The sequence below is a fragment of the Papio anubis genome, chromosome 1, assembly GCF_008728515.1.
Source record: "Papio anubis isolate 15944 chromosome 1, Panubis1.0, whole genome shotgun sequence".
Lineage (NCBI taxonomy): Eukaryota > Metazoa > Chordata > Mammalia > Primates > Cercopithecidae > Papio > Papio anubis.
In genome coordinates, this window is record NC_044976.1 from 8,769,298 (window position 1) to 8,794,812 (window position 25,515).

Here is a 25,515-nt window from a genome sequence, read left to right on the forward strand (position 1 = left end):
TCCCTTACCCACACACCCTGTGCCTCAATTTACCCAGCAGTTGGCCGGACATGTTTCTCTCAGTTCTGTGAGTGACAGGAGACAAAATAATTCACAGCTGGAGCATACTGAGATCCTCAGATAGGAGGTGCTGCAAGCCACACGTCTCATTATTCATAGAACTCTTGATTTGCTGCCAACACGGCCCCCGCCGCCTTCCCAGGGGCTAACCTGACAACAGGTACTGCTCAGACAAGTTCAGCTCACAAGGCAGAGAGAGGGATGGAGGGCCTAGCAGAGGCTGGGTGTCGAGACCTGAGTGTCTCAGTTACCAGGTTCCAAAAAAAGGAAGGTGGTTGGGGTGGGGTGATGAAAAGGAGGTGAGAGGTGCAGTTTGGGGCTCCAGGTGGTTAATTTTGCAGGTTCGTGCATACACGGCCGCCATCCAAGTGAGACATGTGCCTTCACCAGGTACCTTCCAGGAAGGCTCACCGGGGAGGGGTGGAATCGGGAGGCGACAGTTCAATCAAACTACAGAGGGAGGAAGGGCGGCCCAGCGTTTGGTTTGGGGAAATATGGAGAGTGAGAGCCTGGGAGTGGGCGCAGGTGAGGGAAGAGGCAAGGGCCCAGAGGTCGGGAGGGCGGACTGGCGATGACAGCCACCCGGACGCGGTGAGGTGAGCAACAGGGTGGGCGGCGCGGACACCTGTAGAGGCGACCTCCGGGCGAAGGTGAGGGAGGCGGGAGGTGGTCTGCGGCGAGAGGCGGCCAGGCCCAGACCAGGACGCCGCGCCGCCGGGGCGGGCAGGGGTCCGAGCGGGGTCGGGGGCGCTCTCCGCGGCCCCTCCCCGGCAGACGGGCCGGGCTGCTCCCCAGCTCCCCGGCGCGCGGCGCAGCGCGGGCCCGGGCGCTGCAGGCGCGGCCCGGCCTCGGCGCTTACCTGGGCCGCCCGACCCGGCCGGGCCGGCGGGGGCAGCGGGTCCGGGGCGCAGCGCGCGGCGGCCTGTTCCGGGGCGTGCTCAGCCCGAGCGGCCGCGGCGGCGGCGGCGGCGTCAGTAGCAGCAGCGGGAGCGGCCGCCTCAGCCTCCGCCTCCCGCTCCGAGAGTCACCGCGGTGGGGAGGGAAGGAGGCGCCAGGCCGCCGAGGGAGGGACCGGCGGAGGGGGCGGCATCTGGCTCCGCGCGGGCTGCTGAAGCGCGGCCGCGGCAACGCCCCGGAGGGAGGCGGGCGCCGGGGGCCGGGCGCCGGGGCGGAGCCTGAGGGCGGGGCGGGGTCCGGGGCCGCGAATTGGTTAACTCAACATGTGGGCGGGGCTGCACGCCGCGGGGCGGGGTATTGCGGTAAACGTGAACGCTCATTGGGCCCTTCTGAAAGGGGGCGTGACCAGCGGTATAGGGGCGGGGCTACGAGGTGGGCGGATGGCACAGGGCGCGGGTAGTGAGTGGCCGAGTCCTCGCTGAGAGCAAAGGGGAGGAGCGGGCCGGGGGTAGGCAGGGAAGGCGGGGTGGGCGCGAGGAGGAGGCGGCGGCCTGGAGGAGGAGCCGGGTAAGGATGAAGCTGGCGCTGCGGTAAAGCCACTCTGCGTGTCCCTATCTGCTCCAGGAGCACAGTGTTCCGGAAAAATAATGCCCTCTCCCACACACCGGTCTGTGTTTAAAAACGGGAGCAACCAGAATGGGCAGAATCCTTGGTGAGGCCAGTTTACCCAGAACCCCGGAAAATTCTGAAATGGACGAGGTTGCAGAACATTTAGAGGCGTGGTCTTCCTGCGTCGTTGAACTGGGAACGTTGCTACCTCTGAGTTTGGGGCCTAACCTCGGATTAACCGAGCCCAGAGAGCCCAGGGACGGGCCTCCGTAGGTCCATTAAACTCAGAAGGTCGTGTGTACTGGTAGTGAGTGCATTTTTGGGGGAAACGGTGCCCCTGATTAAAATGTTTCTACAGAAAGTCTGGCTGTATTTGGAGAGCGTACAGGGAGAAGCAGCCCATTTTAGGTAAAATGCAAATTGCTTTTAACATCCGCCTTCCTTTTAGAGGGACCTGCATATTTAAGTGTGGTCTCATTTTCAGCAGTTTAAATTACCAGTACACAGTGTGACACTAACCCCAGTTCAGAAGCCCTCCTACCCCACTCTTTCCACAGCCTTTCTTTTTATACCTTTTCTGTGCCATCCTCTTCCACTTCGCTACATTTCTTCCCCTTCCCTATGCAAAAAGAATACGAAGTCCCTTTTTGTTTGTTTATAATATCCACATAACTCTTTACTCATTTGGGGGTTTTTTTTGTTTGTTTTTGAGACGGAGTCTCGCTCTGTCGCCCAGGCTTGAGTGCAGTGGCGCGATCTCGGCTCACCGCAACCTCCCCCGGGTTCAAGCGATTCTCCTGCCTCAGTCTCCTGAGCAACTGGGAGTACAGGCATGCGCCACTACTCCCGGCTAATTTTTTTTTTTTTTTTTTTGAGGCGGAGTCTCGCTCTGTCGCCCAGGCTGGAGTGCAGTGGCCGGATCTCAGCTCACTGCAAGCTCCGCCTCCCGGGTTTACGCCATTCTCCTGCCTCAGCCTCCGGAGTAGCTGCGACTACAGGCGCCCGCCACCATACCCGGCTAGTTTTTTGTATTTTTTTAGTAGAGACGGGGTTTCACCGGGTTAGCCAGGATGGACTCGATCTCCTGACTTCGTGATCCGACCGTCTCGGCCTCCCAAAGTGCTGGGATTACAGGCTTGAGCCACCGCGCCCGGCCTAATTTTTGTATTTTTAGTAGAGATGGGGTTTCTCCATGTTGGCCAGGCTGGTCTCCAACTCCCGACCTCCAGTGATCTGCCCGCCTCGGCCTCCCAAAGTGCTAGGATTACAGACTCGGCCTCCGGAAGTGCTGGGATTGCAGGCGTGAGCCACCGCGCCCGGCCTGCTCACACTTTTTCATACTTACTAGGTCCCCCGCCGGGCGTGGTGGTGGGCACCTGTAATCCCAGCTACTCAGGAGACTGAAGCAGGAGAATCGCTTGAACCCGGGAGGCGGAGGTTGAGGTGGGCTGAGATTGCGCCATTGCACTCCAGACTGGGTAACAAGAGCAAAACTCTGTCTCAAAAAAAAAAAAAAAAAGGGCCCCCAAGTGGGTTTCTCCTCCAAGGTCCCCACCTTCAGTAACTGGCACCACTCTACCCAGTTGCTTACACCAGACACTTAAAGTGTACCGTTGACACCACTCTTTCCTTTATTCTTAATTTCCAGTCCATGTTGTTTCCAACTCTAAATGATATCCTTAATCTCTCCACCTCCTACCATCTTTACCCCTCTTTCCCAGTTTAACCTGCCACTAGCTGTCACCTTGACTCCCGCAGTAACCCTTCAAGCAGTCTCTCCTTTAGGCTCTCCTTACACCCCCATCCACTGCCCACAGCAACTAGAGGAAACTTCTTAAAATCTGTCAGACCTGCGGTATTCAACGACTTTTCTTCATTTTCACGAGGAAGTTCAAAGTCCTTAGCGTGGCAACAAGGCCTTGCAGGATCTGGCTACAGCCTGTTCTTGAACCACTTTTGCCAACTGGGCTTTAGCTGCACATGGGCCTTCTCCCTGTTCCTTGATCACAGGGAGCTCTTCTGTGCTTCAGGTCTTCTGATTGTGCTGTTGCCTTGGCCTCAATGGCTCTTTTCCAATTTCTCCCCCACTTCACCTGCCTGAATATTTGGTCTTCTTCCAGGAGACCTCTTAACCTATGCTAGCTTAGCTAACCTATGCTTAAATTTTAGTCCCACAGCATGGCTATAAACTCCAGGAGGGCAAGGGCCATGCCACCAAGAACAATACCTGTATCCAGAAATATTACTGCAGGAACAAAATGAATGTGTAAATACTGCATCCAGTACTTTCCCTTCCATCAGCCAGCCACTCCTACTCCCCTACACTCCCCAGAGCTATCAGTCTTCTCTTCCTTACTCTTCTCTCACTGCATTTATGGTTCGATATTTTCTCCTTTCAGCTCTGGAGAGGGCCTCCATGTGGTCCCAGAACATATATGAGTTATCTTTTTTTTTCTTTTTTTGAGATGGGGTCTCCCTCTGTTGCCCAGGATGGAGCGCAGTGGTGCAATCTTGGCTCACTGCAACTTCCACCCTCTGGATTCAAGTGATTCTCCTGCCTCATCCTCCTGAGTAGCTGGGATTACAGGCACCTGCCACCATGCCCAGCTAATTTTTTTGTATTTTTAGTAGAGACGGGGTTTCACCATGTTGGCCAGGCTGGTCTTGAACTCCTGACCTCAAGTGATCTGTCGGCCTCAGCCTCCCAAAGTGCTGGGACTACAGCTGTGAGCCAGCATGCCGGCCTATTAAGTATCTTTAAATAGTTGCTTTCTGAAGCAAAAAAGAAAAAACGCTATTTTTTTTCTCTTTTTTTTTTTTTTTTTCAGTTGGAGTCTCGTCGCCCAGGCTAGAGTGCAGTGATGTGATCTTGGCTCACTGCAGCCTCTGTGTTGGCTCACAACCCTCTTGTGTTCAAGCGATTCTCCTGCCTTAGCCTTCCTAGTAGCTGGGATTACAGGCGTGCGCCCCCATGCCCAGCTAATTTTTGTATTTTTAGTAGAGACAGGGTTTCACCATGTTGGCCAGGCTGGTGTCAGACTCCTGACCTCAAGTGATCCACCCGGCCTCAGCCTCCCAAAGTGCTGGGATTACAGGCATGAGTCACCGTGCCCAGTCAAAAAACTGTTTTCTACAGCAAAGGATAACTATAAGAGTAAAATTTTCAGGCGAAGTATGAAATAACAGTGCAACCATAGCAGGCTGCAGGGAAGGAGAACTATTTTTTATTTATTTAGAGATGGGATCTCCTTCTGTTACCCAGACTGGAGCACAGTGGCGTGGTCCTAGCTCACTATACCCTAAACTTGTGGATTCAAGCAATTCTCCTGCCTGTCTCCGGAGCAGCTAGGGCTACAGGCATGTGCCACCATCCCCAGCTAATTTTTTTTCTTTTTTTAAGACAGAGTTTTGCTCTGTCACTCAGGCTAGAGTGCAGTGGCATGATCTCGGCTCACTGCAACCTCTGCATCCTAGGTTCAAGCGATTCTCCTGTCTCAGCCTCCTGAGTAGCTGGGATTACAGGCACCCACCACCATGCCCAGCTAATTTTTGTATTTTAGTAGAGACAGGGTTTCACTATGTTCGCCAGGCTGGTCTCAAACTTTTGACCTCAGGTGATCCACCCGCCTCGGCCTCCCAAAGTGCTGGGAATACAGGCGTGAGCCACTGGACCCGGCTTTTTTTTTTTTTTTTTTTTTTTTTTTATTGCTTAGTAGTTTGTTGTTGTAAACAAGCAGTACAGTTCGTTACAATTAAATATATATGCTAACTTTGCTCCTGACTTTCACCATTAAAGAGATAGGCATTTTGAGAAGGAGTTCTCGGCCTTTGTCGCCTGTCGCATCAGGTTGCAGTGCAGAGGCACGATTCCTGCTCAACGCACTTCGTTTTCTACTATACCTCCTACCAGCCTTTTCAGTAGGTAGAGACTACAGCGCAGTGTCGTCATTGACCGGCTAATTTTTTTTATTTGCGAGATGGGGTTTCTACTACAAGCTGCCCAGGCTATCTCAACCTGAGTCTGCACCCCACGCCAGCCTCCTGCAGCAAAAGCGCCGGGACGCAGGGCGAGCCCGCCAAGGCCCGGCACAACAGCAAAGCAACTCTTTAAACCAACCTCAGCCTTAATCAGCCCTACCGTGCCACAAACCCGTCCCCACCAAAAATACAGAAATTAGCCAGTGGTGGTGCATGCCTATGGTCCCAGCGACTGGGAGGTTGAGGCAGGGAGAATCGCTTGAACCTGGGAGGCAGTGGTTGCATGAGCCAAGATCACGCCACCACCCAGCCTGGGCACTGAGACTCCATCCTCAAAATGCGCTGCACAATACAAACACAATCGCCGGGCAATCGGCTCTATGCCTGTAATCCAGCATCTTTGGGAGGCGGTAGATCTGCATGCAAGATTGGGAGTTCGGGAGGTCGGCCGGGTGGTTCGCTTGTAATCCCAGCACTAGAGGCTTCAGATGCATGGATCAAGGTCAGGAGATTCCAGGACTATCCAGGTTAATATCGGACGGTGAAACCCCTGCCTCACAGGCCACAAAGGCCGGGCTGCAGGTGGCAGCTTCTGTAGTCCCAGCGCCACTGGGAGGCTGGAGGCCGGGAGGAATGGCGCGAACCCGGGAGGCGGAGGCTGGCAGCTGAGACCCGCCACTGCACTCCAGCTCAGTGGCATGACTCTGCTTCAAAAAAAAAAAAAAAGATTGGGAGTTCTGAGACTAGCCTGACCCAACATGTAGGAAACCCCTGCCCCTACTTAAAATATGTCCGCTTGTGGCATGGGGTATATGCATCTGTAGTCCCAGCTAGGGTTTGAGGGGGCTGAGGCAGGAGAATCAGCTGAACCCGGGAGGCAGAGGTTATGTGAGCTCCAGGATTGTGCCATTGCACTCCAGCCTGGGCAACAAGAGCAAGACCCTCTAAATAAATACAAGGAATAGACTGGATTCCTAGATTTTATAAACTGTCCTGTTGAGATATTCTTCTACAGGTGTTCAGTTCAGTTTTTTTCCTGAAATCCTTGTTATTTGTAACACTGAGGTTCAGCTTGCTGGTGGTAAAGGACAGCCACTCTTAGATTTTGTGATCCCGTCCAGCAGAGATCTGCTCATCTAAATGAACTTTATGGCTCACTTCCACCACTTTCTTCTGTCATTGTTTTGGGAGGGCCTACCTCGTCCGTCAGCGGTAGCATCTGCCCCAGCTGGTGAATCAGATAGGCTCTTTGATAACAACATCTAAAGATTGAGGGCAGCAGATCCATCCCCTGGTGTCAGCTAATGAAGAGCCTCACATGAAAGCTTATGCAGAGGGGACAGGCATAGCTGCTAATATCCTGGGCCCAAGATGACACACTTTTCCTCAAGATGCCGCCTACCGACAGTAATGATTATTAATTATTTAAAGAAGAACATGAGAGCCAACACACAGATGGCAAAAAGAAAAGAAAGAGCAGAAGAGAGAGGGAGGGAGGAGGAGGAGGAAGAAAAATAAAGTTGCACCTTAGGGATCTCTGTTGAAACTTCATTTTAATTATACGTTTGGCGGCTTCGGCGAAATAGACTAAGATACCACAGCAAAAGTGAATGTTTTGAGACGGAGTCCGCCTCTGTCAGCCTGGTGGCTGGAGTGGCTGGATCTCAGTTTCACCGCAAGCCCGCCCGGTTCACGCCATACCCTGCCTCAGCCTCCTGACTGGCGGTGGCGCTCGCCACCTCGCCCGCTAAGCTTTTCGTATTTGCGGTGATAATGTGGGCTCACCGCAGCCAGCTGTGACGGTCTCGCATCTCCCGACCCTCAAGTGATCCACCTGGCTCTCGGCCCTCCTAAAGTGTGCTGGGATTACAGGCTTGGAGCCACCGGGCCTGCCTTTTTTTTTTTGCATTTGTTCACTCTGTTTCAGGCTGGGAGTGCAGCATGCTGATCTCAACTCACTGCAAGCCTCAGCCCCGGCTCACGCCATTCTCCCGTCTCAGCCCCTCCCGAGAAGCCGGGACTACAGGCCTCACCACCTGGGTTTAGTTTTTGTACTTTTTTGTAGAGACAGGGAGCCACTGAGGATATTGTGGCTGGTCTTGAACTCCTGACTCAGCCCCATTCAGCTCTGCCTCAGCGCCTCCCAAAGTGCTGGGATGGCAGGTGTGAGCCACTATGCCTAGCCAACACACTATTTTAAAAGTTACAACCCCAAGTGGGCATAGTTTTAGAGTTTCTTTTGTTTTTGAGACAGGGTCTCACTCTGTAACCCAAGCTGGAGTGCAGTGGCATGATCAGGGCTCACTGCAGCCTCCACCTCCTGGCCTCAAGTGATCCTCCCACCTCAGCCTCCCAAAGTGCTGGGATTACAGGTAGGAACAACCACACCCAGCCAAAAGGCATAGTTTTGATCTAACTTTCAAATTCTAGCACTATGGTCCATTGCTCATTCTATCACAGTCCAACTTTTCCACATTGTCAACCTCCCTGTTAATGATGGCCTTTTGCTTACCATAGTTTTTAATTTTGAATTCAGTAACATTTGGACATCTGACTCTCATTACACGAGACTCACTCTGGTTTGCACTTTGGGCTGCACTGTGTTTCTGGAGGTCTTCTGACTTTGCTCCAATATTCATATTTCATCTCTTTACACCAAGCTCTTTAATATTCCTTTCACCGCACTGATTCATACTTTCTCCCCTGACCTGATGAGTTTTGCTTGAAATGTGCTTTAGGTTGAGGTAGGTTGTCTCAAGTGCAAGCCCGCCTCTCCCGGTTCACGCCTATTCTTCCTGCTCCTCTCAGCCTGCTGGGACTACACCACCGCCTCGCTAGTTTTTGTATTTTTAGTAGAGACGGGGTTTCACCGGGTTAGCCAGGATGGTCTCGATCTCCTGACCTCGTGATCCGCCCATCTCGGCCTCCCAAAGTGCTGGGATTACAGGCTTGAGCCACCACGCCCGGAGATTTTTTTTGTTTTTAATTCGAGATGGAGTCTCACTCTGTTGTCCAGGCTGGAGTGCAATGGTGCTATCTCAGCTCACTGCAACCTCTGCATCCCGGGTTCACACGATTCTCCTGCCTCAGCCTCCCAAGTAGCTGGGATTACAGGTGTGTGCCACCATGCCCAGCTAATGTTTGTATTTTTAGTTGAGACAGGGCCAGGCTGGTCTCAAACTCCTGACCTCAGGTGATCCACCCGCCCCAGCCTCCCAAAGTGCTGGGATTATAGGCATGAGCCACCACACCTGGCCTATACTCTCATTAATTTTTAAATGTAATTTATTATTTGAAGAGAAAAGAAAATCTCTGCCTTTTCCAAAAGTCCTGATTTCTTACATAATGTTCTTGTGCTTGGCTTTAACTTGGGTTCATCCTTTGCTTCCATTTTTGCAGTTACGCATGTATTCACAGCAGGCCCTGGATCTTTAACAGGAAGCTAGTCTTGCTGGGGACATCAGTATTTTTGCTGGGGTGTGAGTCTAGAGGGGAGTTCATGTAACTTGGGGGCAGTCCTGGGGAGCGAAAGTGAACTATTTTTAGCTGACTTCAAGTGGAGGCAATTCACTTAAAAAATTCAAAGGCTTTAGCAATATCTTACATTGACTTTAATGAGTAGCCCGAAATAGCTACAGGCTCCAGGGGGTAGACCGAACCTATTGAGGGCCTCTCCTAGGAGATAAAAAGGAGCTTACATAGCTTGCCTCATGAAGTAGTGTCAGCTTCTTCCCTGCCCCTAGCACAGTGCTCAGCATGGGAGCATTTCTGCTCATCTTATTAATTGGTGGCTAACTATAGACAGAACAGAAAGAGGCACTTATTTCACTAATATGCAGAGCGTTCTTAGGAAAGAGAGGAAGGCAGGCTCACAGAGGAGGATGTAGGCAGTCCTCAAAGAAGCATCCAGGTGACACTTAGGACTTTTTAAAACGGCTTTGAGTAGGCAATTTCCATTTAATTTCTTTTCAGAGTAGGAAATATATAGAAGCAGCATGCTAAAGGGGCTGCAGGGTCTGAAAAGGATAAAGGACCTAGTTTTAATTTGCCTTCCATTTCTGCTGCTAATGACACCCTACTGAGACAGACTATACTGTTGACACATACATTCCCACCATCTCAATCACATTCTTTCATTAGGATGTCTTGGGCTATTATAAGATCTTTTTAGCACAACTTTTATGAGTAGAAGGAAATATAACAGAAAAAGTAATTTACCTCACCTCCAGGAAAGGAAAAGACAGGAGTAACAGATTTGCAGGCTTTTTCCCACAGTAGGGACTCCCAGTTAATTTTATGATATTCATTTCCCATTATTTCAAATAGCAAGACTATGAATACACAGGCTTGCCTTGGTCAACCAAAATACAATGCCTCCATTTTAATTATTTTGTTGTTTTTGAGATGGAGTCTTGCCCTGTCGCTGAGGCGTGATGCTGGCTCACTGCAACCTCCATCTCGTGGGATCAAGTGATTCTCCCTGCCTCAGCTTCCTGAGTAGCTGGGATTACAGGCACCTGCCACCACGCCCAGCTAATTTTTGTATTTTTAGTAGAGACAGGGTTTTGCCATGTTGGCCAGGCTGATCTCGAACTCCTGACCTCAGGTGATCAGCCTACATCAGCCTTCCAAAGTCCTGGGATTACAGGAGTGAGCCACTGCACCTGGCCCAATGCTTCCATTTTATTTAGTATTCATTGTTTTTTGTTTGTTTGTTTGTTTTCAGAGATGGGGTCTCACTATGATGCCCAGGCTGAACTAGAACTCCAGGGCTCAAGCAGTCCTTCTACCTCAGCCTCCCTAGTATGGGCTCTTTTTATTGATAATAAACACTAAAGATTGAGGGCAGCAGATCCATCCCCTGGGTGGCCACAGCCACAAGAGCCTCTACATGAAAGTTTCTTTTATGCAGGAGGGACAGGCATAGTGCTATCCTGGGCTCCAAGATGACACACTCTTTCCCTCAAGTACATGCTGCCTAATAGATAGTAATGATTATTAATTATTTAAGCAAAGAAATATGAGAGCCAACATAGATGGCAAAAAAGAAAGAAAGAAAAGAGAGAGAGAGAGGGAGGGAGGGAGGAGGGAGGGAAGAAAATAAAGCTGCACCTCAGGATCTTCTGTTGAAATTCATTTTAATTAGTATGGCTATGGAGCCAAGGAAATATCATAATTTCTACAGCAAAGAATGTTTTTTTTTTTTTTTTTTTTTGAGACGGAGTCTCTCGGGCCTCTGTCATTTCAGGCTGGAGTGCAGTGGCCGGATCTCAGCTCACTGCAAGCCCGCTTCCTGGTTCATATCTCTGCCTCAGCCTCCCAGAAGCTGGGATCGGCAGGCGCTATACCTCAGCTCTTCGCTAGTTTTGTAGCTTTGTAGTAGAGACGGGTTTCACCGGTTAGCCAGGGACAACTGATCTCCTGGACCTCGGATCCACCTGCCTCTGCCTCCTGTGCTGGGATTACAGGCTTGAGCCACTGCTGCTCGCCTTTTTTTTGAGACGGGAGTTCACTCTGTCGCCAGGCTGGAGTGCAGTGGCGGATCTCAATCTCCTTACTGCAAGCCTGGCCTCCCGGTTCAGCCATTCTCCTGCCTCAGCCTCCTGAGAAGCTGGGACTTCCCACCACGCCTGGCCTAGTTTTTTGTACTTTTGGTAGAGACAGGGTTTCACTGAGGACATGCAGGCTGGTCTTGAACTCCTGACTCAAATCATCTGCCCAGCTTCTAGCTCCCAAAGTGCTGGGATTTGGCAGGTGTGAGCCACTAGTGCCTAGCCAATATACTATTTTAAAAGTAACCCAAAAAGGCATAGGCCTTTGTTTTGTTTTTGAGACAGGGTCCCACTCTGCAACCCAAGCCTGGAGTGCAGTGGCATGGGATCAGGCCTACTGCAGCCTCCACCTCCTCCTAGCCTCAAGGATCCTCCCACCCCAGCCTCCCAAAGTGCTGACTACAGGCATGAATAACTACACCCAGCCAAAAGGCATAGCTTTGATCTAACTTCTAAATTCCCAGCACTATGGCCCATTGGGTCATTCTAATACAGTCCAACTTTTCCACATTTCGTCAACCTCCCCTGCAGCAATGACAGTCCTTTATTACTAGTTTTAATTTTGAATTCAGTAATATTTGGAGCATCTGACTTTGGCTATTACTATAACTCACCTGGCTCTGTGACCACAAAAAAGACTGTGCTTCCCTTTGTGAGCATCTTCTGACCTTGTCCACATTCACTACCTGCTACTAAGCTCTTAATATTCCTTTCTAATTGTACTGATCTATACTTTCTCCTGACTTTTGAGATTTAGGCCCCGCTCTGTCAGCTTAGGCTGGAGGCAGGGCTTGATCTCAGCCTACTGCAAGCCTCCCCGGTTCACCATTCTCCTGCCCCCAGCCTCCCCAGTAGCTGGGACTCATGGCCCCACCCTCGGGGCTTAGCATTTTTTTTAGTAGAGACGGGCTCTAACCGGGCTAGCCAGGATGGTCCTCCTGACCTGGGACTCCTCGATCCACCCCATCCCCGGCCTCCCAAAAGTGCTGGGATTACAGGCTTGAGCCACTCATTATCTGGGATTTTTTTTGTTTTAATTCAGATGGGATCCCACTCTGCTGTCCAGGCTGAGTGCATGGAAGCATCTCAGCCTACTGCAACTCCTCTTGGCATCCTGCTCCACAATGACCTCCTGCCTCAGCTCCTCCCAAGTAGCTGGGATTACAGGTGTGCCACCATGCCCAGCTTTTCATTGCCTATATTTTTAGTTGAGATAGGGCTTAGGCTATCTCAAACTCCTGGATCTTCAGGTGATCCACCCGCCCCAGCCTCCCAAAGTGCTGGGGATTGAGTAGGCATGAGCCACCAGCACCTGGCCTATACTTCCCATTAATTTAAATGTAATTTATTATTTGAAGAGAAAATCTCTGGCTCTTTCCCAAAGTCCTGATTTCTTGGTATATGTTCTTGTGCTTGGCTTTAATCTGGCCCATCTTATTTTCCACTTTTGTACATGCATGGCCCAGCAGCCTGGATCTTTAATAATAGTAACTTGCTGCTAGACACTGTGCATTTTGCTGGGGGTGTGAGTCTTAGAGGGAGTCTGGTGTAACTTGGGGGCAGTCCTGGGGACAAAGCGGAACTATTTTTACTGACTCAAGTGGAGGCAATCTACTAAAAAATTCAAAGGCTTTATAACATTCATACTGACTTTTAATGAGTAAGCCCGGCACAGCCAAGCAGGCCCAGGCAGAGACCAACCTGGCTGAGGCCTCCCAGAGATAAAAAGGAGCTGAGGAGGATTGAGGAGGATGCAGCAGTCCTCAAAGCAGCTAATCCAGTGACATAATTCTAGACTCTTTTGAAACGGCTTTGGAGCAGGCAATTCTACTTCTAATTTCTTTCAGAGCAGGAAATATATAGAAGGCAGCAAGGGGCTGCAGGGTCCTCAGCGATGCTAAAGGACCTAGCTCTTTAATTCCTGGCTCTCTCCATTTCCCTGCTACAATGACAATCTCTACTGATACAGATTATACTGTTGGATACATACATCTCCTACCCATCCCAACTGGCATCTTTCCATTAGATGTCTTGGGCTATTATAAGATCTTTCAGCACAACTTTTATGAGTAGGAAGGAAATATAAATAGAAAAAGTACCCCACCCCCACCCATGGTTTAAAGACAGTGAGCAACAGATCTGGCAAGGCTTCTTCCCACAGCAGGGACTCCTTGTGCTAATTTTAAGGAGTATCTACTCCCATTATTCTCAACAGCAGTTCAGAATACACAGGCTTCATTCTGGTCAACCAAAATACAATGCCTCCATCTTTAATTCATTTTGTTGTTTCTGAGATGGAGTCTCTGCCCTTCTGTCAGCCATGATGGATGCTGGCCTACTGCAACCTCCATCCGTGGATCAAGGGATTCTCCCTGCCTCAGCTTCCTGGGAGCAGCTGGGATTACAGGCACCTGCCATCACTTCCAGCCTAATTTTGCATTTTTAGTAGACAGGTTTTGCCATGTTGGCCAGGCTGATTCTGCACCTGACCTCAGGTGATCAGCCTACATCAGCCTTCCCAAAGTCCTGGGATTACAGGAGGAGAGCCACTGCACCCGGCCCAATGCTCTACTTCATTTAGTATTCATTGTTTCTTCTTTTGTTTGTTTGTTTTCAGAGATGGGGGTCTCATGCCTAGGCTGAATCCAGGAACTCCAGGGCCTGCCAGTCCTTCACTCAGCCTCCCTAGTATGGGTGGTAGCAGCATTTTAAAATGCATTTTTGGGGACAGAGTCTTGCTCTGCTGCCCAGGCTGGAGTGCAATGAGATCCCAGCTCACTGCAAGCCCGCCTCCCGGCCTTGGCGCCATTCTCCTGCCTCAGCCTCCCTGAGAAGTTGGGACTACAGGCCACCACGCTGGCCACTCTTTTGCATCTCTAGGCAGATGGGGTTTCACCAGATAGCACGTAATGGTCTCATCCCCTGACCTCGTGATCCTCAGCCTCGGCCTCCTGCAGCAAAGCGCTGGGATTACAGGCACGCTCACTGCCCGCCCAAAATGCATATTTTGCTGGCGGTGGACATAGCACTCTGGGAGGCTGAGACGGGAGGATCACGGAGTCAGAGATCGACCATTCATTATGGTGAAACTCCCATCTCATTAAAGATACAGTACTGCGGGAGATGGCCTGCAGTCCCAGCCACCTCGGGAGGCTGAGGCAAGAGAATGGGCATGAACCCGGGAGGCTGGAGCTTGCAGTGAGCTGAGATCCGCCACGCACTCCAGCCTGGGCTACAGAGCAGATCTGCCTCAAAAAAAAAAAAAAAAAAAATGCATATTTCCCATGATAGTTTACGTGCCAGAGGCCAAGCGTGGCCTGCCTGTAATCCCAGCACTTTGGGAGGCCGTAGACGGGCTGGATCATCACGGCCAGGGATGAGACCATCCTGGCCAATATGGTGAAACCCCGCTTCTACTAAAATATATTAAATTGAGCCTGGTATGGCTCGTAGTCCCAGCTACTGGGAGGCTGAGGCAGGAGACATGTGAAACCCGGGAGGTCGAGCCTGCAGTGAGCTGAGATCTAGGGGCTACTGCACTCCAGCCTGGGCGAGCAGAGCTATTCCGTTCAAAAAAAAAAAAAAAAAAAAAAAAAAGATGTTACGCTTGGTCGGCTGATGCGGAAGTCGTAGTATCTTGGCTCACTGCAACCTCTCCCTTCCTGGGTTCAAGCAATTCTCCCAAGGCTCTAGACTCCTGAGTGGCTGGGATTACAGGGCATGCCACCATGCACGGGCTAATTTTGTTTTTTCTTTTTCTTTTTTTTTTGATATGGAGTCTCTACTCAGTCACTGAGGAGGGCTGGGGTGCAATGGCGCGATCTTTGGCTCATTGCAACCTCTGCCTCCTGGTTCAAGCTGAGCCTACTTTAGTTTCTCTCCGGACAGCTGGGATTACAGGCATGAGCCACCGGCTTTTTATTTATTTATTTATTTATTTATTTATTTATTTATTTATTTGAGGTGGAGCTGCCAGCTTGTTTCCCAGGCTGAGGTGCAGACCAGCCTCGGCCAAGCTCCTCCCAGGTTCACGCCTTTCCATCCCTTTCCTGCCTCAGGCCTCCCAAGTAGCTGGGACTACAGGCACCCATTTACCTTGCCTGCTAGCTTAATTTTTTGTACTTTTAGTAGAGATTTGGTTCTACCCTGTTAGCTTGCAGGATGGTCTCTGATCTCCTGACTCCCTGCTGATCCACTTCTGCCTTGGCCTCCCAAAGTGCTGGGATTACAGGCATGAGCCACCACTACTTCCACTTTTGTATTTTTGTAGAGATAGTGTCACTATGTTGGCCAGGCTGGTCTCGGTCGGACCTCAGGTGATCCACCCGGGCCTAGCTCTCCTAAAGTGCTGGGATTACAGGCACTCCATACTCTCAGCTAATTTTGTATTTTTTTTTTTTTTTTTTTTTGAGATTTGAGTTCCCGCTTCTGCCACTTAGGCTGGAGTGCAATGGCCGGGATCTCTAGCTCACTGCAAGCTCCTGGCCCTGGTTCACGCTTACATTCTCCTCACCTCTCAGCCTCCCAAGTAGCTGGGACTACAGGTGACTCACACTGCTACCGGCTAGTTTTTGTATTTTTAGTAGAGACGGGGTTTCACCGTGGTTAGGCCAGGATGGTCTCGATCTCCTGACCCCTGATCCCACCCGGGCCCCTCAGCCTCCCAAAGCTGGGATTATAGGCTTGATTCATCACAGGCAATTTTTGTATTTTAGTAGATTACAGGGTTTCTATCTTGGCCAGACTGGTCTTGAACTCCTGACTCCTCATGGATCCACTCCACTGCCTTCCCGCAAGCACTGGATTACAGGTGTGAGCCACCGTGCCCAGCAGATAGTTGTTTCTCATTGTTAGGTCAATTTGTGAATACAACTTCTACTGTAAAACCCTCAACAGTGATGCCAGCCAGAGCATCTAAACTCTGTATTAATGATAAATTGTCTGCTCTAAAAGGAAAGCCCATCCAACATCCATTTTAGAAAATCACAAAAGAAGGGATTCATCCTGATTTTGGGGAGGCCGAACGGGAGGGATCATTTAGGTCGAGACGAGACTATCCTGGCTAATGGTATTGGCTCTCATTGTAATACAAATTAGGCCGGCGGCGGTGGGTGCCCTGCAGTCCCAGCTACCGCCGAGGCTGAGGCAGGAGAGCCCAGCTTTGAACCCGAGAGGAGTGAGCCGCAGTGAGCTGAGATCTCAGATTCCAGCCTCCAAAGCAGGAGTAGCACTGGCTCTCAAAAAAAAAAAAAAAAAAAAAAAAAAAGAAAACAATGTCTGGCACATATCAGCACTTAGTAAATTTCTGATGAAAAATTAACCTCACAATAAGAGCAGGTAGCAGATAGAAACCTCCCCTACTCCCTCCGGCTGCACTACTATGTTCCTCGGAAACGATTTCTCTCTCTCTCAACCTCTCCAACACCTAATACCCACCAGGAGATGCCCTATTCTGAGCTCTTTCAAATCTGAAATTACCTTAGTGTGGCTAATGATTTGTCCAGCATCAACAAATTAATCTACAATTTATTTCTCCCACCTGGGCACACAAGTAGTGCTTACAAGGGAAGTCAGATGCCTGACTGGGGTTAGAGGTGCCCCAGTAGCCAGACTCCTGAAGAGAGGCCAGCCTGTAGGGGCAGGGCACACACTTGCAAAGGATAGTCATTGCTCCTTCTGAGGAATGAAAAAGTGGATTTTAGGTGCAAGGTCTATGCATACTCTTTTTTTTTTTTTTTTTTTTTTTGAGTCTCACTCTGTCGCTTCCAGGCTATGCAAATGCGATCTGGGCTCACTGCAAGCCTTGCCTCCCCTGCTCACACCGCTTCCCCAGCCTCCCTCCCGAGCAGCTGGGACTACAGGCACGCCTACCCTCTACCGGCTAGTTTTTTTTTTTGTATTTTTTTAGGTAGAGACGGGGTTGACTGGGTTAGGCCAGGATGGGTCTCATCTCCTGACTGCAGATCTGGCCTGCCCCCGGGCCTCCCAAAGTGCTGGGATTACAGGCTTGAGCCACCGCCTGGGCCTTTTTTTTTTTTTTTTTTTTTTTGATGTGAGAAACGGGTTTCCTCTCTTTTACCCCCGCCTTAGCCAGGATAGTCTCCATCTCCCTGACTCCAGGATCTGTCTGCCTGGCCTCCTAAAGGCTGGGATTACAGGCATGAGCCAATGCACCTGGGCCTCTTTTTTTTTTTGATGGAGTCTCTGCTCTGTTGCTCCAGCTGGAGGCAGGCCATCTCGCCTACTGCACCACCTCCCAGGTTCATGGATTCTCCTGCCTCAGTTCCTGAGTAGGCTGGGACTATAGGCATGCATGCCACCACACACATGCTTGAGCTCACTTCCTTTTTAGAGATGGGGTTCTCAATTATGCTGGCCAGGGCTAGTCCTCACCCCAAGTGATCCACCTGCCCCAGCCTCCCAAAGTAGGATTAGCATGGAGTCAAGGCCCAGCCTCCATGTGACAGTCCTGAGTATGAAGTCCTGTTCATGGTATTTTACGGCAGAGGAACAAACCACTCAAACTTCTGGGAGATGGTGGCTGAAAATAAAGCATGGGCATTGAGGGCTAAGGGACTGAGTTTCCGTCTGGTTTGTCTGGATAAAGCGCCAAGAGAAACGTCTTCCTGAGCCTATTATGGGAAACAGAATATTTAAATAAATGACTATAAACTCTGAGCACTATAAAACAAATCTAAGGTATAATTTGCCAAGACCTAGAATAAACTCGATGTAAAATTTGAGATGCTAACAGAATTACCCCTCACCTTTTTTCTTTTTTTTTCCTGAGATAGTGTCTCCCTCTGTTGCCAAGGCTAGAGTGCAGTGGCACATTCAAGGCTTGCTGAAGCTTCAACCTCCTGGGTTCAGGCAATCCTCCCACCTCAGCCTCCCAAATAGCTGGGACCACAAACACACACCACCATGCCCAGCTAATTTTTACATTTTTTTGTAGAGATGAGGTCTAGCTATTAATGTGTCATGCAGGCTGGTCTCAAACTCCTGGGGTCAAGCAATACTTCCACCTCAGCCTCCCTAAGTGTTGAGATTATAGGTGTAAGCCACCGTGCCCAGCCTAAAATTACCTTCTTTTAAAACAAGATAAAATGGTAAATTACATTTTCTAAGATCATGGCCAAACCATAGTTATTATGATTAGTTAGTCTAATCCAGGCCAAATATTTGCTTTTACCTAAATTATCTGTCTCTCTGATGATCACTGAGGGTAACTACCTCAGTTTTTGCTTTTTGTTTTTCTTTGAGACAGAGTCTTATTCTGTTGCCTAAGCTGGAGTGCAGTGGAGAGATCACAGCTCACTGCTGCGTCAATCTCCTGGGCTCAATTGATCCTTCTGCCTCAGCCTCCTGAGTCACTGGGACTACAGGCATGCACTAGCACGCCCAGCTGATTTTTGTTTTTTTTTGAGATGGAGTCTCGCTCTGTCACCTAGGCTAGAGTGCAATGGCATGATCTCGGCTCACTGCAACCTCCACCTCCTGGGTTCAAGCTATTCTCCTGCCTCAGCCTCCTGAGTAGCTGGGACTATAGGCGCGTGCCACCACGTCCGGCTAATTTTTTGTATTTTTACTAGAGATGGGCTTTCATCGTGTTAGCCAGAATGGTTTCCATCTCCTGACCTCGTGATCCACCCGCCTCAGCCTCCCGAAGTGCTGGGATTATAGGCGTGAGCCACCATGCCCGGCCTAATTTTTGTATTGTTTTGTAGAGATGGCATTCTGCCACATTGCCCAGGCTGGCTCAGTTTTCAATTTGGCCTGGTTAATGAGTACTGAAGGAATAATGTTGGGGAAAAAACAACAACAACAAAAAAACAAAATTAAGCTCCTTTAGTAGCAAAGAATAGCCTCATGTAATATAACAATTTAGTGGTGACAAAAAAATAGTACCTGACCTGCTAAGATGTTTTACAGGAAATAGACAAGGTAGCAGAAACTGTCAAACCTATTTAAGTCATAACTGTAACAGCTCAGCAGAGGGTTTTGCAGGGGGCTTCAAAAGTTCAGTTACAGTCGCCAGAGACTGAGGCAGAGGATCCCTCGCTGATGTATAATCTCAGAAATAACCCTTACCACCGGGCGCAGTGGCTCATGCCTGTAATCCCAGCGCTTTGGGAGGCCGAGGCGGGCAGATCATCTGAGGTCGGGAGTCTGAGACCAGCCTGGCCAACGTGGAGAAACCCCATCTCTACTAAAAATACAAAAAAAAAATTAGCTGGACGTGGTGGCACATGCCTGTAATCTCAGCTACTCGGGAGACTGAGGCAGGAGAATCGCTTGAACCCGGGAGGTGGAGGTTGTGGTGAGCCGAGATTGTGCCATTGCACTCCAGCCTGGGCAACAAGTATGAAACTCCGTCTCAAAAAAAACCAAAAAAACAAAACAAAACAAAAACAAACAAAAACCCTTACCAGCATTATCTTCATTCTAAAAAACAGACAGAAAAACTTGATGGCTCTCCTTGACTTCTTTTATAATAAATGATATTTTTGCTGATTTATTTTTAATTGTATTCAACTGCCTGAGGCTGTAAGCAGTAAGCAGTGTGATCTCCTGGTAGAAAAATAACCAAGCATTTAGGAAGCTTCCAGTTGACAGCCTCAGACCTCTCCACTTTGCTGAAGCTCTGCAACAGTATCAACTTTCCATTGTGGACTCTTTTTTTTTTTTTTTTTTTTTTGAGACAGAGTCTCCTCTGTTGCCCAGGCTGGAGTGCAGTGGTAAGATCTCGGCTCATTACAACTTCTGCCTCCCAGGTTCAAGTGATTCTCCTGCCTCAGCCTCCTGAGTAGCTGAGATTACAGGCACATGCCACCACACCTGAATAACTTTTATATTTTTAGTAGAGACGGGGTTTCACCATATTGGTCAGGCTGGTCTTGAACTCCTGACCTTGTGATCTGTCCGCCTTGGCCTACCAAAGTGCTGGGATTAGAGGCGTGAGCCACAGCGCTCAGCCGACAGTTTTAATATACATACTAATGCTGGAAAACATTTTGGGAGGCAAAGAAGAATATTCACTGGTTCACTGGTCTTAGCAATAAATATAATAAAAAAGAAAAACATGGACAGGAAGGTGGTTGAAAGGCTCTAGGCAAAATGGTCTGGGTTTATTTTTTTCTGTGATAATTTCAAATTATCCATCATTCACTGTAATAAGATACCATTTCAGTGGTGGAGTTGCATAGTCTTTTATTTTTCTAAAGATGACCATTCCATGTTTAATGTCTTCAGAGAAGATCTAAAAATCAAAGTTAACAACCCATTTGTCCCAACTCCAACTCTTCCTGGGAACAATTCCTCATTCTGTTACTCGATTTCTTCCTTTACCACCCACATAAAATATGTCTTACTGCTCACAGGATCAAAAGAAAACAAAACAAAACATTGAAACATCAGAGTTGTTTAAAACACTAGATTTCATTCAATGGTCCAATTGGACACTTGCACATCAGAACTTATTTCTGCTTCAGCTCTAGTTCTTTGAGAAATACAATAATTATTTTTAAAATATTAGCCTGACACAAGAATGTTGAAAAGTTAGCTGCCTTAGCATTATTGCTGCCTATAATCTCCAAAGATCTGAACACCTAGAAGATTAAATGTAGCAAGAAGTAGAAGAGAAACACAGTTTGTTAAGTCATTTAATAACTATAATTGCATAGAATTTACTCACTTTTCAAATACTTATTCTGAATGAATACCAAATTTGTGAAACAAAATATATCCTGTGGTGCTTAGAATGGTTGTTACATGTTGAGTTAGCTTTCCAAGTAAACTTTATCTGCATTAACAGAGGGGAATGCACAATAATCCTATGACATAGGCCCTATTATCCCCACTGAATAGAAGAGAAAAGGAGGCTCAAAAAGATTAAGTAACCCACAAAAGGTCACACAGCTATGACTATCAGTGTCCTGTTGGGCACTGCAAACTAGGCCACTTTTAAAGTAAGATAATTTTATTTTATTTTATTTTTTTTGAGACGGAGTCTCGCTCTGTCGCCCAGGCTGGAGTGCAGTGGCCGGATCTCAGCTCACTGCAAGCTCCGCCTCCTGGGTTTACGCCATTCTCCTGCCTCAGCCTCCCGAGTAGCTGGGACTACAGGCGCCCGCCACCTCGCCTGGCTAGCTTTTTGTATTTTTTAGTAGAGATGGGGTTTCACCGTGTTAGCCAGGAGGGTCTCGATCTCCTGACCTCGTGATCCACCCGTCTCGGCCTCCCAAAGTGCTGGGATTACAGGCTTGAGCCACTGCGCCCGGCCTAAAGTAAGATAATTTTAAATTGAGTGCTGTTACTTACAAAATGAACACAATGTGATAATTGACAAAATATTTCACTGACACTGGACTTATAGAAAGTTTAAGGAAAACCAAGATTAAGGATTCCAGATTCAGATGTCTCTTTATCATTTTTTTAGACAGGGGTTTCACTTTGTCACCCAGGTTGGAGTGCAGTGGCGTGATCTCAGTTCACTGCAACCTCTGCCTCCCAGGTTCAAGTGATCCTCCCACCTCAGTCTCCTGAGTAGCTGGGACATCACAGGTGCATGCCATCATGTCTGGCTAATTTTTATATTTTTTTTAGAGACAGGGTTTCACCATGTTGGCCAGGCTGGTCTCAAATCCTGAGTTCAGGCGATCTGCCCACCTCTGCCTCCCAGAATTCTGGGATTACATGCGTGAGCCACTGTGCCAGGCCTTAAGTCCCTTTTAAATACATGATATTCCTAATTTTCCTGATCTACTATTGCAGGGGAGGGGAAGAATCTTCTTCCTTTTTTTTTTGAGACCGCGTCTCGGTCTGTTGCCCAGGCTGAAGTGCAGTGGCGCGATCCCGGCTCACCGAAACCTCTGCCTCCCAGGTTCAAGTGATTCTCCTGCCTCAGCCTCCCAAGTAGCTGAGACTACAGGAACCCGCCACTACGCCTGGCTAATTTTTGTATTTTTGTAGAGATGGGGGTTTCACTATGATGGCCAGGCTGGTCTTGAGCTCCTGATCTTGTGATCCGCCCACCTCGGCCTCCCAAAGTGCTGGGATTACAGACATGAGCCACTGTCCCTGGCTGGTGGTGAGAAATCTTCTATGGCTTAAAAAACAAACATAGGCTGGGTGTGGTGGCTCAGGCCAGGCACTGTGGCTCATGCCTGTAATCATCTCAGCACTTTGGGAGGCTGAGGCAGGTGGATCACCTAAGGTCAGGAGTTCAAGACCAGCCTGACCAACATGGAGAAACCCCATTTCTACTAAAAATACAAAATTAGCTGGGCGTGGTGGCACATGCCTGTAATCCCAGCTACTTGGGAGGCTGAGGCATGAGAATCGCTTGAACCTGGGAGGCAGAAGTTGTGGTGAGCCGAGATCACGCCATTGCACTCCAGCCTGGGCAACAGAGTGAAACTCCATCTCACAACACAACAACAGACATAGCAATTCCATTCCTACGTATACACCCAAAAGAATTGAAAACAGGTATTCAAACAAATATTTGTACACAAATGTTCATTGAAGCATTATTCACAATAGCCAAAAGAAGGAAACAACCCATATCATCAACAGATACCAGATAAACAAAATATGATATCCATACAACAGAATATAATTTAGCCATAAAAAGGAATAAAGTAGTGATACATGCTATAATGTTGATTAACCTTGAAAATATGATGATGTCTGGGCGTGGTCATTCACACCTGTAATTCCAGCACTTTGGGAGGCCGAGGCGGGTGGAACACCTGAGGTCAGTTCAAGACTAGCCTGGCCAACATGGTGAAACCCTGTTTCTACTAAAAGTACAAAAATTAGCCAAGCATGGTGGTACACACCAGTAATCCCAGCTACTTGGGAGGCTGAGGAAGGAGAATCTCTTGAACCTGGGAGGCAGAGGTTGAGATTGAACCATTGCACTCCAGCCTGGACAATAAGAGTGAAACTCTGTCTCAAAAAAACAAACCAAAAAAAAAAAAAAAAAGAAAAGAAAATATTACGCTAAGTGAAAGAAGCCAGATACATAAAAAGGTCACATATCATATACTTCCATTTATATGAAATATCCAGAATAGGTAAATCCATAGAGACAGGGGGCAGATTAGTGGCTATTGTTAGCAGTCAGAGAAGAAGGGAATGGGGAGTAACTGCCTAATAGGTATAGGGCCTCCTTTGGGGGTGATAAGAATGTTCTGGAACTAGAGAGCAGTGATGGTTGCACACCACTGTAAATGTTCTGCCAGTGAATGGTACACTTTAAAATGGTGAATTTTATGATATATGCATTTCACCTCTTTTAAGTTCCAAATAAGGCATCATTGTAGCAGAGGTCCTCTAATCTGTCTGGTTGGCAAAGCACCTAGTATTTTACAGTACAGAAGAAGCTTTAAAAATGCTTTTAATTTGTATAAAGTGCAAAGAAAAAGAATTCTGAGAAGCACATGAAAGAATATAAAATGGCCAGAGCCTAAGAAATAAGCTAATATACATGCATATGGACACATCTACATATTTGAGCATATGCAGAGACATGTAAATACTCAGGAGAGAAATTTGCTTTTCCTCATAACTTATTTTGTGTTTCTCCAAAACCTGAAGAGTAGATAACAGCTGACAGTTACCCACCTCTGAGTGTGACAAGAGGTCACACAGAGGGAGGGCCTCTAGCTGCCATTTCCTATTGCTTCCCTGGTGAAACAACGCAGGCGGCTGAGTCACTTTAGGAGACGCTCAACAGGGCTCCCATTGTTTCAACCTCAAAATTCCGAGATACAAGGGCCCCATTCATACAGACAGCTTACAGGCTGGGGATGGTCCCTCAGTGTGCAGTCAACTTTTTATTGGGACACTGAATTTTCAAAAACACTGACTTGCACAAATAGTGTTAATTATTATTTTTTAAATGGTACAGAAATAAAATTCAACAGACACTAAACTGGGAGTCAGGACACCTGAGTCTTACTCTTAGCTCTCTGATGCAACTTTAAGCAAGTCGCGTGCTCTTTCTGGACCTCAGTTTCCTTGTTTGTAAAAACAAATGATTTCCTAAGATCACTCAGAACTCTAAAATTCTCTGAACACTTATGAAGTCTATTGAGCTTGCTTCACTGTTCACTCCAATGAGTGGGGTTAAGTTATAAGCAGAAAAATATCATTACTTCACATCTTTTCATTCACTATCAACACTTAAAAACGAACAGTCTTAATAAAAACCAAGTCCACTTTCTGTTTTCTCTCTTAAACAGACAAATCATAACAGAGTCCAGTGAGTCCCTCTGTTGCAAGAAGTTCAGGATCACTCAAGCAAGTAATCCCACACAACGCACAATGATAAAGAGCATAAACACAAGCCATAAGTATATTTTTATGTCGCTTTTTCTTAGATTATTGATGCATTTCCAGAATCTCTTCATTTCTTTGCAATAACTGAAAACCCCCAGAAGAAAGACACCATTTACAGTAAGAATGTGATCAATGTTATAAGCTTCTGCACCATGTCATTTTTTTGTTTTTTCAACCTCAAAACTTGCCAGAGCAAGGATTTTGTCTCCAGAGCCTAAGAAAAAAGACACATAATAAACAAAAAGATTATTTCAAGTGCAGATACAATTCCTGGTAATGTGGGGGGAAAAAAATCTATCATATAGATATTAAAACAGAAAATATAATTAGACTCCATTATCAGTGTATTAACTCCTACATGTTCCTTCCCTCTGCACAAACAATCCAGCTACAAAAGCAGACTTATTAGTTATAAATCCTTATTCTAGCTGTGAAATATAATATGTAAAATTTAGTTTATTTTTTATTTTTTGAGATGGAGTTTCACTCTTGTCACCCAGGCTGGAGTACAGCGGTACAATTTTGGCTCACTGCAACCTCCATCTCCTAGGTTCAAGCAGTTATCCTTGCTACAGCCTCCCGAGTAGCTAGGATTACAGGTGCACGCCACCATGCCCAGCCCATTTTTGTATTTTCACCCTGCTGGCCAGGCTGGTCTTGAACTCCTGACCTCAGGTGATCCACCCACCTCAGCCTCCCAAAGTGCTGGGATTACAGGCTTGAGCCACTGTGCCTAGCTATACAATTTTATTTAAAAAAATTTTTGTGGGCCGGGCGCGGTGGCTCAAGCCTGTAATCCCAGCACTTTGGGAGGCCGAGGCGGGTGGATCATGAGGTCAGGAGATCGAGACCATCCTGGCTAACATGGTGAAACCCCGTCTCTACTAAAAATACAAAAAACTAGCCGGGCGTGGTGGCGGGCGCCTGTAGTCCCAGCTACTCGGAGGCTGAGGCAGGAGAATGGCGTGAACCTGGGAGGCGGAGCTTGCAGTGAGCCGAGATCGCGCCACTGCACTCCAGCCTGGGTGACACAGCGCGAGACTCCGTCTCAAAAAAAAAAAAAAAAAAAAAA

At 48.1% G+C, this 25,515-nt stretch overlaps 2 protein-coding genes across 5 annotated transcripts in view; both read right to left on the minus strand.

The window, feature by feature from the left end:
* Positions 1-1,187, minus strand: part of CTNNBIP1 (catenin beta interacting protein 1) — a 57,403-nt gene extending 56,216 nt beyond the window's left edge. Inside the window, exon 1 of one of the 2 annotated variants that reach the window (XM_017957032.2) lies at positions 920-1,187. The gene's annotated coding sequence lies outside the window, so the exon portion shown is untranslated. The remainder of the gene's footprint in view (positions 1-919) is intronic. The other variant, XM_021935805.2, reaches the window with a different exon arrangement.
* Positions 1,188-8,806: 7,619 nt separating this feature from the next.
* LZIC (leucine zipper and CTNNBIP1 domain containing) overlaps positions 8,807-25,515 on the minus strand; it is a 30,832-nt gene continuing 14,123 nt past the window's right edge. Inside the window, exon 7 of one of the 3 annotated variants that reach the window (XM_017957066.3) lies at positions 8,807-9,062. In XM_017957066.3, the coding sequence (XP_017812555.1) occupies positions 8,956-9,062 (107 nt within the window). In that variant the 3' untranslated portion in view covers positions 8,807-8,955. Of the gene's footprint in view, positions 9,063-23,133; positions 24,658-25,515 lie in introns of those variants that run through there. The other 2 variants (XM_003891082.5, XM_017957064.3) reach the window with 2 other exon arrangements.